At 40.5% G+C, this 12,031-nt stretch overlaps 1 protein-coding gene across 1 annotated transcript in view; it reads left to right on the top strand.

Moving 5' to 3' along the window:
- Positions 1 to 12,031, top strand: part of stoml2 (stomatin (EPB72)-like 2) — a 36,002-nt gene that overhangs the window by 7,618 nt on the left and 16,353 nt on the right. Inside the window, exons 2-4 of the mRNA XM_048595421.1 lie at positions 1,804 to 1,903; positions 5,956 to 6,014; positions 9,868 to 9,969. Coding sequence (XP_048451378.1) covers positions 1,804 to 1,903; positions 5,956 to 6,014; positions 9,868 to 9,969 — 261 coding nt within the window. The remainder of the gene's footprint in view (positions 1 to 1,803; positions 1,904 to 5,955; positions 6,015 to 9,867; positions 9,970 to 12,031) is intronic.

Here is a 12,031-nt window from a genome sequence, read left to right as displayed (position 1 = left end):
TCAATGCCATGTGGTCTGTCCAGTTTCATTACTTTCTTGAGAATTTGTAGCAATTGATACAATTGAGTGACTTGCTGGGCCATTTCAAAGGGAATTTGAGAGTCAACTATATGGCTGTGGCTCTGGAGTAACATGTAAGCCAGACCATGTAAGGCTGGCAGATTTCTTTCCTTGAAGGACATCAGTGAGCCAGTCAGACAATCAATAATGGTTTCATGGTCATCAGGACATTCTTAATTCCAAATACTTTCTATTGAATTCAAATTCCATTTCTGGTGGAATTAGAATTAATTGACTTTCTGGATTAATAGTCAACCAATCATTCCACTAGGCCATTGCCTCCGCCTCGGCCTGCTCCCCCATTTGATAGTCATGACTAATTTGATTGTGACCTCTACTTTCCTGTGTTGGAAATATGGTTTTGGTTTCCCACCATAATCCCTGCAAATGGTCTCCAAGGCACTCATCATCTTGACTTGGAAATATATCACCATTCCTTCACTATCGCTGAGTCAAAATCCTGGAATTCCCTCTCTAATGGCATTGTGGGTCAACCTACAGCAGATGGACTGCAGCAGTTCAAGAAGGCAACTCACCACCACCTTCTTAAGGGCAACTAGGGACAGACAATAAATGCTGGGCCCAGCCAGTGACACCCACATTGCACAAAATGAGTCAAAAAAAGAACATCATTGAGTCATAGAGATAAACAGCACAGAAACAGATCCTTTGGCCCAGCTCGTCCATACTGACCAGATATCCTAAATAAATCTAATCCCATTCACCAGCATTTGGCCTATATCCTTCTTAAACCCTTCCTATTCATTTTAAATGTTGTAATTGTATCAGCCTCCACCACTGCCTTTGGACCTTACCATCAAGTGTATAAGTCCTGCCCTGATTTGCCTTTCCAAAATGCAGCACCTCACACTTATCTAAATTAAACTCCATCTGCCACTCCTCAGCCCATAGGCCCATCTGATCAAGGTCCCATTGTACTCCGAGGTAACCTTCTTAGCTGTCCACTACACCTCCAATTTTGGTGTCCTCCGCAAACTTACTAACCATACCTCCTATGTTCACATCCAAATCATTCATATAAATGACAAAAAGCAGTGGACCCAGCACCTTGTGGCACACTGGTGGTTACAGGCCTCCAGTCTGAAAAGCAATGTTCCACTGCGTCCCTATGTTCCGTGTGATCTAACCATATTAACCAGCCTACCAAGAGGAACCTTGTTGAATGCCTTACTGAAGTCCACATAGATCGCATCCACTGCTCGGCCCTCATCAATTCTCTTTGTTACTTTTTCAAAAAACTCAATCCAGTTGGTGAGACACGATTTCCCATGCACAGAGCCATGTTGACTATCCGTAATCAGTGCTTGCCTTTCCAAATACTGTAAATCCTGTTTCTTAGGATTCCCTCCAACAACTTGCCCATCACTGATGTCAGGCTCACCTGGCTTTTCCTTACTACCTTTCTTAAATAGTGGCACCACATTAGCCAACCTCCAGCCTTACAGCACCTCACCTGTGGCTATCGATAATACAAATATCTCAGCAAGGTGCCCAGCAATCACTTCCCTCGCTTCCCACTGAGTCCTAGGGTACACCTGATCAGGCACAAATGATGTCATTAATTCTGTATAATGTAGATTTAGATCTAATATTCAAACTTGTTCTATTGGTTATGACATTGCATTAAGACTAAGGTTTTTCTGTCATCCTTGGGCCTTTTTATGATACTAGCAAACATATTCTTTTTATTTGTCTCAAACTAATTACTATTGTTTTACACAGGGCTTGAATTTCTTGATTCCAATTGTAGATCGGATAAGGTATGTACAGAGCTTAAAGGAGATAGTTATTGATATTCCAGAACAATCTGCTGTTTCCTTAGGTAAGTGCTGTAATACATTTGGGATAAATATTTAATTTTGAGTTTTCTTCACAAAATTGTCATTATTTGCACACTATAAACTTTCTGCAACAAATGAAACATGCAATAATTGGAACTGTGGCATATTTTGTGTAACCCACCATCAGTCAACATGCTCATTCAGCAAATGTGTTAATCCTTTTGGATGAGGTTGCTGTGGTAACCGATTGTCTGGGTGCTCTGATTTCTTCCACGAGAGCTCAGGACTCAATTTGCAGAGAAGCAGCTCGCTGAGTGTATGACATACCAACTGTATTTCCGGACCAGAATTTTAAGATACATTAACAATACATCATCCTGAGAATTTTAGAATTGTATACTGTGAGATATAGAATCAGCTAATCACATTCCTGCTTCTCAGGGCATTAAGTTGCCAAACTTGGCTATCTAATCAGGGATAACTCCAAATGCAGTGTATTATACTGACATAGCATCTTCAAAATAATAAAATATTCCAAGGCACTTTACAAGAGTGTTGTAAAGCAAAATTTGACTTTGAGCCATATAAAACAATATTAGGGTAGATGGTCAAAGAGTTTGGTTTTCAGGAGCATCTTTAAATAGGACAGAGGTGTGGAGAGGGAATTCCAGGGCAGCTGAAGGGATGGCTATCAGAGGTAGTACAATCAAAGAAAAAGTTGTTCGAGAGGCCTGAATGGGTGGTGTTGATATCGTAGAGGGTTTTGGGGTTGGAGGAGATTTCAAAGATTGGTGGTAGGGGTGAAGCAGTCGAGGGATTTGTAAACAAGGATGAGAATTTCAAAATCACAGCTCAATCAAGGCATCAGGAAGGAATTAGTTGTTTTTTGTAAAAAGCAAACAATATGCAGGATTACAGGGAGAAGTGCAATTCTTTTGCATTTGTGAGATACCTATTTGGAAAGCTGGTGCAGCTACAGTGGGCCAAATGGCCTCGTTCAGCACTAATAATTCTATGGTTAAGGTGCAGCTTAACCAGGAGTCAACGTAGGAGTGAGTGTTTGGATGATAGGTATATGTGTTGAAAGTATCCACACAGACATCAGATTTTTGAGAGGCTTATGGAGAGCAGAACCTCAGCCAGATTTCTATTGGAATACATGAGCCTATAGGTAACTAAGAAATGGCTAAGGGTTCGGCAACTGATGAATTAATAGAAACATAGGAACAGGAGGAGGCCATTTGGCCCTTCTAGCCTGCTCCACCATTCATCACAATCATGGCTGATCGCCCAACTCAAAAGCCTAATCCTGCTTTCTCCCCATAACCTTTGATCCCATTCGCCCCAAGTGTTACATCTAGCCGCCTCTTGAATACATTGTGTTTTGGCATCAACTATTTCCCTGTGGTAATGAATTCCACAGGGTCACCATTCTTTGGGTGAAGAAATGTCCCCTCGTCTCCGTCCTAAATGGTCTACCACAAATCCTCAGACTGTGACCCGAGTTCTGGACACACCTACCATTGGGAACATCCTCCCTGCATCCACACTGTATAACACTGTTAGAATTTTATAAGTCTCTATAACTTGCCCCCTCATTTGTCTGAACTCTAGCGAAAACAAGCCTAACCTAGTCAATCTCTCCTCATACGTCAGACCCGCCATCACCGGAATCAACCTGGTAAACCTTCACTGCACTCGCTCGAGAGCAAGAGCATCCTTCCTCAGAAAGGGCGACCCAAAACTGCACACAATATTCCAAATGTGGTCTCACCAAGGCCCTGTACAACTGCAACAACACATCCCTGCTCCTGTACTCTCAACCTCTCGCAATGAAGGCCAACATACCATTTGCCTTCTTTACTGCCTGCTGCATCTACATGCTTACGTTCAGCAACTGGTGCACAAGGACACTGAAGTCCCACTGCACACTCCCCTCTTCCAATTTACAGTCATTCAGGTGATAATCTGCCTTCTTGTTTTTGCTTCCAAAGTGAATAACCTCACATTTATCCAAATTATACTGCATCTGCCATTGATTTGTCCACTCACCCAACCTGTCCAGATCATGATGAAGGATCTCTGCATTCTCGTAACAGTTCACTCTCCCACCCAACTTGGTATCATCTGCAAACTCAGAAATGTTACATTTTGTTCCCTTGTCCAAATCATTAATATATATATTGTGAATAGCTGGAGTCCCAGCACTGCTCCCTGTGTCACTCCAATAGTTACTGGCTGCAAATTTGAAAAGGACCCATTAATTCCTACTCTTTGTTCCTTCTTTGCCAACCAGTTTTGTATCCATTTCCATACACTTTCCCCAATCCCATGCACTTGAATCTTGCACAATAATCTCTTATGCGGCTCTTTGTCAAACTCTTCCTGAAAGTCCAAATATACCACATTGACATTAATAGTACGGTACAGCTTAGTGTTGCCAAGTACTTGTGTAAACTGATGATGTTTGTTCAGAAGTCGTTACCATGTAGTTAGCAGATCAATGAGAAATAGGAGGGGTAAAAGGTAGATGCTGGGGGCCACCAGGAGAAATGATTCAGGAGCGGGAAGAGAAATCATTGCAAATGATCCTCTGACTGCAGTAAAATAGTTAAGAATGGAACCAAGTGATTGCATACCTACCTAATTGGATGGCTACAAAGAGGTTTTGGAAGAGGATGATTTGGTCAAACATGTCAAAGTCTGCAAACAGGTCAGGAAGGATGGTTTGCATTTGTCACAGTCACACTGGATATTACTTGTGACTGATGAAAGCTGTTTCAGTACCATGCCAGGGTAGCAACCTGTTGGCAAAATTAGCAAGAACATGATCTTGCATTGACAAAATTTCACATGCATGGACAATTCACATGTCTCCATGGAGTCATAGACACCTGTAGCCCAGCATAAGTCCTTGTGCTTATGCTGGCTCTTTGAAGGTGCCGTCTACTTTAGTCCTCCACTCCAGATTTTTCCTTCTAATTAGTCCGACTCAAGTGCATGTCCAATGACCTTTCAAAAATTCCTCTGCAATCTGATTCCACCACTCTTTCAGGTAGTATGACCTAGAACTTTGCAACCCTTGTGTGACAAAGTTGTCTCAATTTCCCCTCAAGTTCTTCTGTCAAAGACATTGTTTTAAATCTGTAACCTGTTTCCCAACTGTTTGCTAGAGGCAAGTTTCTCCCTGTTTTATCAAATTTTCACAAACCTTTGACCATGTATGTTAGGTTTTCCTTTTACCTTCTCTGCCCGTAGGAGTCTTTCCAATCTCTCCATTTAATTGAAATCCCTCATTCCTGGTTTCTTTCGTTTAATCTGTACACCCATTCCAAAGCCTTGACATCATCCCAGAAGCGTGATGCCCAGAATAATATGCAGTACACCAGCTGATGCCTAACCAGGCTGAACATGACTTCCTTGTTTGTATTTAATGCCCCTATTAAGAAAGGAAAGTATTTCATGAAGCTTTTATCAGCTTGTGATGCCAAATTCAAAGATTTATAAACAAGTACCTGTGGTCCCTCTATTCTAGCTACCCACTCAAAATTAGATAAAACTGCCTTGCCATGTTGTTGCTCCCAAGTTGCATCATTTTTACTTAAGCTGCATTAAATTGCATCTGCCATGTGCTTCCCCATTTCACTGGTCTATTCCGCTAACTGTCTTCTGTGTTGTCAAGTTTTACACTGGACCCAAACTTACAAATTACGCTCAATACCTAAGTCCAAAACATTTGTGCTTTTAATGAAAGCAATGGGACTATTACAGACCACTCGCTATATCCACCAGTAAAGTCAGGTAATCTTCTGTTCACCTCCACTGTCCTGTAATCAATTATTATAGGAATGGACATCAAGAAACAGCGTAAGTTTTAAACTAATAGATTTTAATATTTAAAGATTTTGCCTTTTATTTGCATAAAATCACCCACAATCCTTTTAATCATGACTGCATTCATAGTTTAATAGTTGTGAAATACCCTGGTTTAGTTTTGGGCTACAATTAAGCTGCTGTTCAGTCCCATTAGTTGCATTAACAAATGTATTGAATCAAATGTGCAAAATTAACAACTTTTCAATCACTGTTACAGATAACGTGACTTTACAGATTGATGGTGTACTATATTTACGAATAATTGACCCATACAAGGTAGGGCAAGTGACATTTTTAATTTTTTTGTCATTGTTTGTGAACTGTTGTGACATTATAAAACTGTTTATTTGATAAATTTTGCTGTTTTTATAAATTTTTGCATGCTTGCACATTTGTGTCATAGAAGTAACTAGTTAGTAATTGTATTAAAACACAAAATGAATTCAGAAACTCAGAATTAGGAACATGTAAATAGTACAGCCTTAATGACTCAAATAAACCAAAAAGTTAAGAGTATGAAAGAAAGCTATTTGGAAAAATAAAAACAAACTAAGAATTTCTACAAATATTCAAAAAGGAAAAGGGTAACTAAAATATGTATGGATTCTCTAGAGAGAGAGTCTGAGGAATTAATAATGGAAAGCAAGAAATGCCAGAGCATTGAATAGGTATTTTGTATTTGTCTTCACTGTAGAAGACTTAGAAAACTTACCAAAGAATCTTGAAGATAGAGATGAAAGGGAGGAACTTAAAATAATCACCATCATCCAGAAAAAGGTACTGGAAGAACTATTAAACTTCCCAGCACCTCATTGCCTGCATTTCCAAGCTTTCCAAAGAAACGAACAAAAACAGAAGATGGTGGAAAAGCTCAGCAGGCCTGGCAGCTCCTGTGAAGAAAAATCAGAGTTAACATTTTAGGTCTGGCGACCCTTCCTCAGAACACAGTTCTGAAACATTAACTCTGATTTTCTTCACAGATGCTGTCAGACCTACTGAGCTTTTCCAGCAACTTGTGTTTTTGTTCCTGATTTACAGCATCTGCAGTTCTTTTGGTTTCTTCAAAGAAGTGGCTGCAACGACAGTTGAGGCAAATTCCTTAGATTCTGGAAGGGTCCCAGTGGAATGGAAAGTAATAAATCCAACACCTTAATTCAAGAAGGAAGGAAGTCACAAGCTATAGGCAAACGATCCTAACAGCTTGCACAGTGATCTTGCTAGTATCGGTTATTAAGGGGGTTCCAGCAAGAAACTTAGAAACTTATAATATGATCAGGCAGTCATCATAGTTTGGTGAAAAGGAACTTACTATAATTTCTTGAGGAAATGACAAACTAGTTGCTAAAGGGAACATGTAAATATAGTGTATTTGAATTTCCAAAAGGGATTTGACATTTGTCCAGGACTTTGGTGAGGCCTCTTCTAGACTACTATGTCCAATTGTGGTCTCCCTGTTAAAGGAATGATATTATTAAAGCTGAAGAGAGTTCAGAAGAGATTTACCAGGATTTTGCTGGGAATGGAAGGTTTGCGTTATAAGGAAAAGGCTGGGCACTTTTGTCAGTGGATTGTAGGTGGTTGAGGGATGACCTTATAGAGGTTTATAAAATAATTAGGGGTATAGATAAGGTGAATAGCAGCTGTCTTTTCCCTAGGGTGAGGGATTTCAAGACCAGGGGACATACTTTTAAGATGAGAGAAGAAAGATTTAAAAAAAAACATGAGGGACTTTTTTTTTTACACAGTGGTTTGTGTGTGGAATGAACTTTCAGAGGAACTGGTGGATGCAGATATAGTTACAATGTTTAAAAGACATTTAGATAAGTACATGAATGTGAAATGTTTGGAGAGATATGGGCCAAGAGCAGGCAGATGGGACTAGTTTAGTTTGGAATGATGGTTGGCATGGACAGTTGGACTGAAGGGTCTGTTTCCGTGCTGTATGATTCTTTGACTGGATTTCGTAATCAAAAATTACTACACTCTACATCACATCCTAGCACAATGGCTTGGCTAAAGGATAGTTAGCTAACAGGAAACATTAGGGCCAACTGGATCATTTTTGGATGAGGAAGCTGTAACAGGTGGATTGCCAAAAGATTGTTGCTGGAGCCTCAACTATTTATAGTCTATATTGATGGCTTGGACAAAGGAATTTAATGTGTGATAGTTAATTTGTTGATGACAACTAGATGGGTAGAAAATGAAGTTAACAAAAGGAGGTACAAGGGTGATGGGAAACAGAACTGATACACATTAGGACCCAACATTAAGTACATACAAGGTCGAATGTGTGAGGTTATGGGAATATTCAGTCAAGAGATAGCGTGGGCATTGTTGAGGATTTCAGCTGGACATTAATGAGGAAGGGTTGGTGTCTCAGAATTGGAAATATAGACGGTCTTAGTGAAGTAGCAACTGCATTGTGTGATCAGAAGTTTCTTCCCAATGCTTGGTTAGAGGAAATGTCTTTTCATCCAATGTTGGACAATGGCAAATAAAAACCAAAAGAACTGCAGATGCTGTAAATCAGGAACAAAAACAAAGTTGCTGGAAAAGCTCAGCAGGTCTGGCAGCATCTGTGGAGGAGAAAACAGAGTTAATGTTTCGGGTCCGGTGACCCTTCCTCAGAACTGATGGTGGCTGGGAAAACGTCAATTTATATGCAGAAAATAGGGAGGTGGGTGGGGTAGGGAGTAAACGATAGGATAGAGCCCAAAGAGAGAGAAAGACAGTTGGACAGACAAAGGAGTTGCTAATGATCAGGCTGGGAGGGCGAGTAGTTGTTAATGGGGACTGTTAGTGACTAACAACAGGGGGTGTGTAGTGGCAGGCTATGTGGTAACAAGGCCTGGTGTGTGGGGTGGGGGGGCTGGGACATGGGAGAGTTTAGGCCCTAAAATTATTGAACTCAATATTGAGTCCGGAGGGCTGTAGGGTCCCCAAGCGGAAAATGAGGTGTTGTTCCTCCAGCTTGTGCTGGGCTTCACTGGAACACTGTAGCAAGCCGGAGACAGAGGTGTTGGCCAGGTAGCAAGGTGGTGCATTGAAGTGGCAGGCAACAGGTAGTTCAGGGTCTTCTTTGCGAGCAGAACGTAGATGTTTTGCGAAGCGGTCGCCAAGTCTATGCTTCGTTTCCCCCAATGTAGAGGAGACCACATTGTGAGCAACGAATGCAGTAGACTAGATTCTTGGAAGTGCAGATGAAGTGTTGCTTCACCTGGAAGGTATGTTTGGGCCGTTGGATACTGGGGAGGGAGGAGGTAAAGAGGCAGGTGTTGCACCTTCGCCGGTTATGGGGGGAGGTGCCGTAGGGCTGTGGGGAGGTGTTGGGGGTGAAGGAAGTATGTTCCAGGGTGTCCCGGAGGGAACGGTCCCTGCAGAAGGCAGACAAGGGAGGGGAGGGGAATATGTGTCTGATGGTGGCATCTTGCTGGAGGTGGTGGAAATGGCGTCTGATGATCTTCTGGATGTGGACACTAGTGGGATGGTAGGTGAGGATAAGGGGAACCCTATTGCTGTCACGGGAGGGAAGAGAAGGGGTGAGGGCAGAAGTGCGGGAGATGGGTCGGACCCGATTGAGGGCCCTGTCGACAACGGATAATGGCAACTCGTCTGACAATTTTGAAACATTAGAGGAATCAGCAAAGGTAATGATGAGGAAGAATTAGGTGTTATTAGAGTCATTACAGCACAGAGGAGGTCATTCAGCTTAACTAGGCTACACGGGCACTCTAGAGTAATCCATTCAGTTTCGTTCATTCCTCTGCTCCATCTCCACATTTAAACAATTTCCTTGTTGCTTTAATCCATACCTGCCATATCTCGTCTTCTGCTATCAAACCTCCCCTCAATCTCCTTTGGTCCAAGGAAGGCAACTTCAACTTCCACGCAGACTTTTAGTTAAAATCTCTCACTCATGGAATCATTCTGGTCAATTTCCTGTCCACCCTCTCAAACTCAGAACCACATGTAGGAGGCCAGTTGTGGTCTTGAGAGCTTTATACAGGTTCTGCTTTTGCACTCAGCCTCTGTTTATGAGGTTCAAGATCTCACATGTTTCTTTTCAAATATGTAGCAATGAATTGATCTGGATAATGAAAATTTAATTTTTCTCTTCCTCCTTCAGGCAAGTTATGGAGTTGAAGATCCTGAGTATGCAGTAACTCAGCTGGCCCAAACAACCATGAGATCTGAACTTGGGAAACTCACATTGGACAGTGTTTTTAGGGTAAAGTAATTTGAAATTCACTGTCTCCAATTTTCTTTAACATAATGAAAGCAAAATATCATGGATGCAGGAAATCTCAAACAGAAATAGAAATGCTGTAAATTCTTAGTTGATCTCATAGCATCCAAAGACCAACAAACTAACAAACATTTTGGGTCAGAGATAGTAGGAACCGCAGATGCTGGAGAATCTGAGATAACAAGGTGTAGAGCTGGATGAACACAGCAGGCCAAGCAGCATCAGAGGAGCAGGAAGGCTGACGTTTCGGGCCTAGACATTTTGGGTCATTGGTCTTTCACTGAAATATAGGAGCTGATGGCTGATTTTAAGGTTGCACTTCGGTTGTTTTAGATAATTCATAGTTACTGCTCAAGTATTTGGTTTGAAAAAGGAAAGTGAAGTATACCAATTAGAACACTAGATAGAAAAACTATTTTTGTGCAATACTCAGTAGGGACGTCCAAGATATTAACCTAACAAAGGTGAAATCTGATTTGGTATATATTCAAGTCTAGTTAGTGTATAAATTGGAGGGGAATTTGGGAGTTATGTTTTACCTGCTGCTGCTTTTGTCATTCATCATGTCGCTACCCAGCTTGGAGCCATGATATTGATGAGACAGGACCAATTAAACATCTGGACTTTAGGGCTGGAGCAGGTTGGATATTCTGATTGTCTTTTGCCCTTTTTATATGTTCATAAGTGTTGAGATTTTATTTGTGAATTTCCTAGTAGGTTTCATTTCAATTTTTGATATTTGGTTTTGTCTATTGTAATTTAATCAAGGTTGGAAGAATGACGTGGTATAATTAAACCTCTATCAGAGTTACTTGAATCTAGTTTCACTATTCTAATTTTAGTATTGTTTTTGGTAAACCCTAACTTCAGTGTGAATAGACTATGTTCTAAATCATCAGTAGCACCTACTTTTACTTGTGCAGTTGAACTTATCAAATTCATAAATTGTCGAAGAGTGGTGTCCTCAGATTTTCCAAGGAAAACTAAGTACTTTAAAAGACTAAACAACTCTATACTAGCGATACAGGAAAGTACAGGGCCTAAAAAGATCTATTCATGCATGATTTCATAAGAAGTAGGAGCAGGAATAGGCCACAGGACTCTTTGAGTCTGCTATACTATTCAGTAGATCAAGTCTGCATTTACAATAACAAATCCACTTCTTGATTTCCTTAGTGCCCAAAAATCTGATGATCTCGTTTTTGAATTTACTCATTGACCACAACTCAGTGAGTGAACAAGTCCAAAGATTCATTGTCCGGAGTGAAGAAATGTTTCTTCATGTCAGTTCAAAATGGCTGACTTGTTGTCTTGAGACTGAGCTCTAGTTCTAGACTCAATAGCCATAAGAAATAGCCTCTCAGCGCCAATATGCCTGTCAAGTCCTCTAAATATTTTATATGTTTCAACGAGATCATCTCTCATTCTTCTAAATGCCCAGAGAATATAAACCTAGTCTGCTCAACCTCTCCTTAGAGGTCAACCCTTTTACCCAGAAATCAATCCAGTAAACGTATGATGAATCTTCTGTAATCCAAGAATATGCTTCGCTAGGTTAGGAGATGTATATCAACAAAGCTCGACCTAATTATGGCAACGCTTAATTAACCTAATGCATCCTTCCTTGCTCTATTTATTGCATTTATTACATGCTATTTCTTTTGTAATGACTTGCTGTCTTTGTTTTCTGGTTTAAACACCAATAAATTTATTGAGGACTATTAGGGATAGACAGTCATTGCTGATCTGACCAGAAAATAAAGGAATGAATTAAAAGAAAATCCTTCAAACAAGTTCAAAACTTCCCATGTTAAGGGTACAAGTCCATTGTCTAGTTGCTCAAACACAAGTTTGCCATCTATAGCATTGTTGAATTAAATGTGTCTGTGCTGCTTCACTTTTTTAATTCTGGTCCTCAAATTTATATTCTATTGACCGTCCCATGACTATATGTCAGGAAATGCATTTATTGGACCTTTGTTGCTAATTAATATTTGAGTCTCACTGTGTTTTATGTTTGGCAATAATTATTAGGCCTCATTGC

This window comes from Rhincodon typus, chromosome 1, assembly GCF_021869965.1.
Source record: "Rhincodon typus isolate 14 chromosome 1, sRhiTyp1.1, whole genome shotgun sequence".
Classification (NCBI taxonomy): Eukaryota; Metazoa; Chordata; class Chondrichthyes; order Orectolobiformes; family Rhincodontidae; genus Rhincodon; species Rhincodon typus.
Note: the sequence above shows the minus strand (reverse complement) of the source record. Positions and strands in the feature narration are given on the sequence as shown.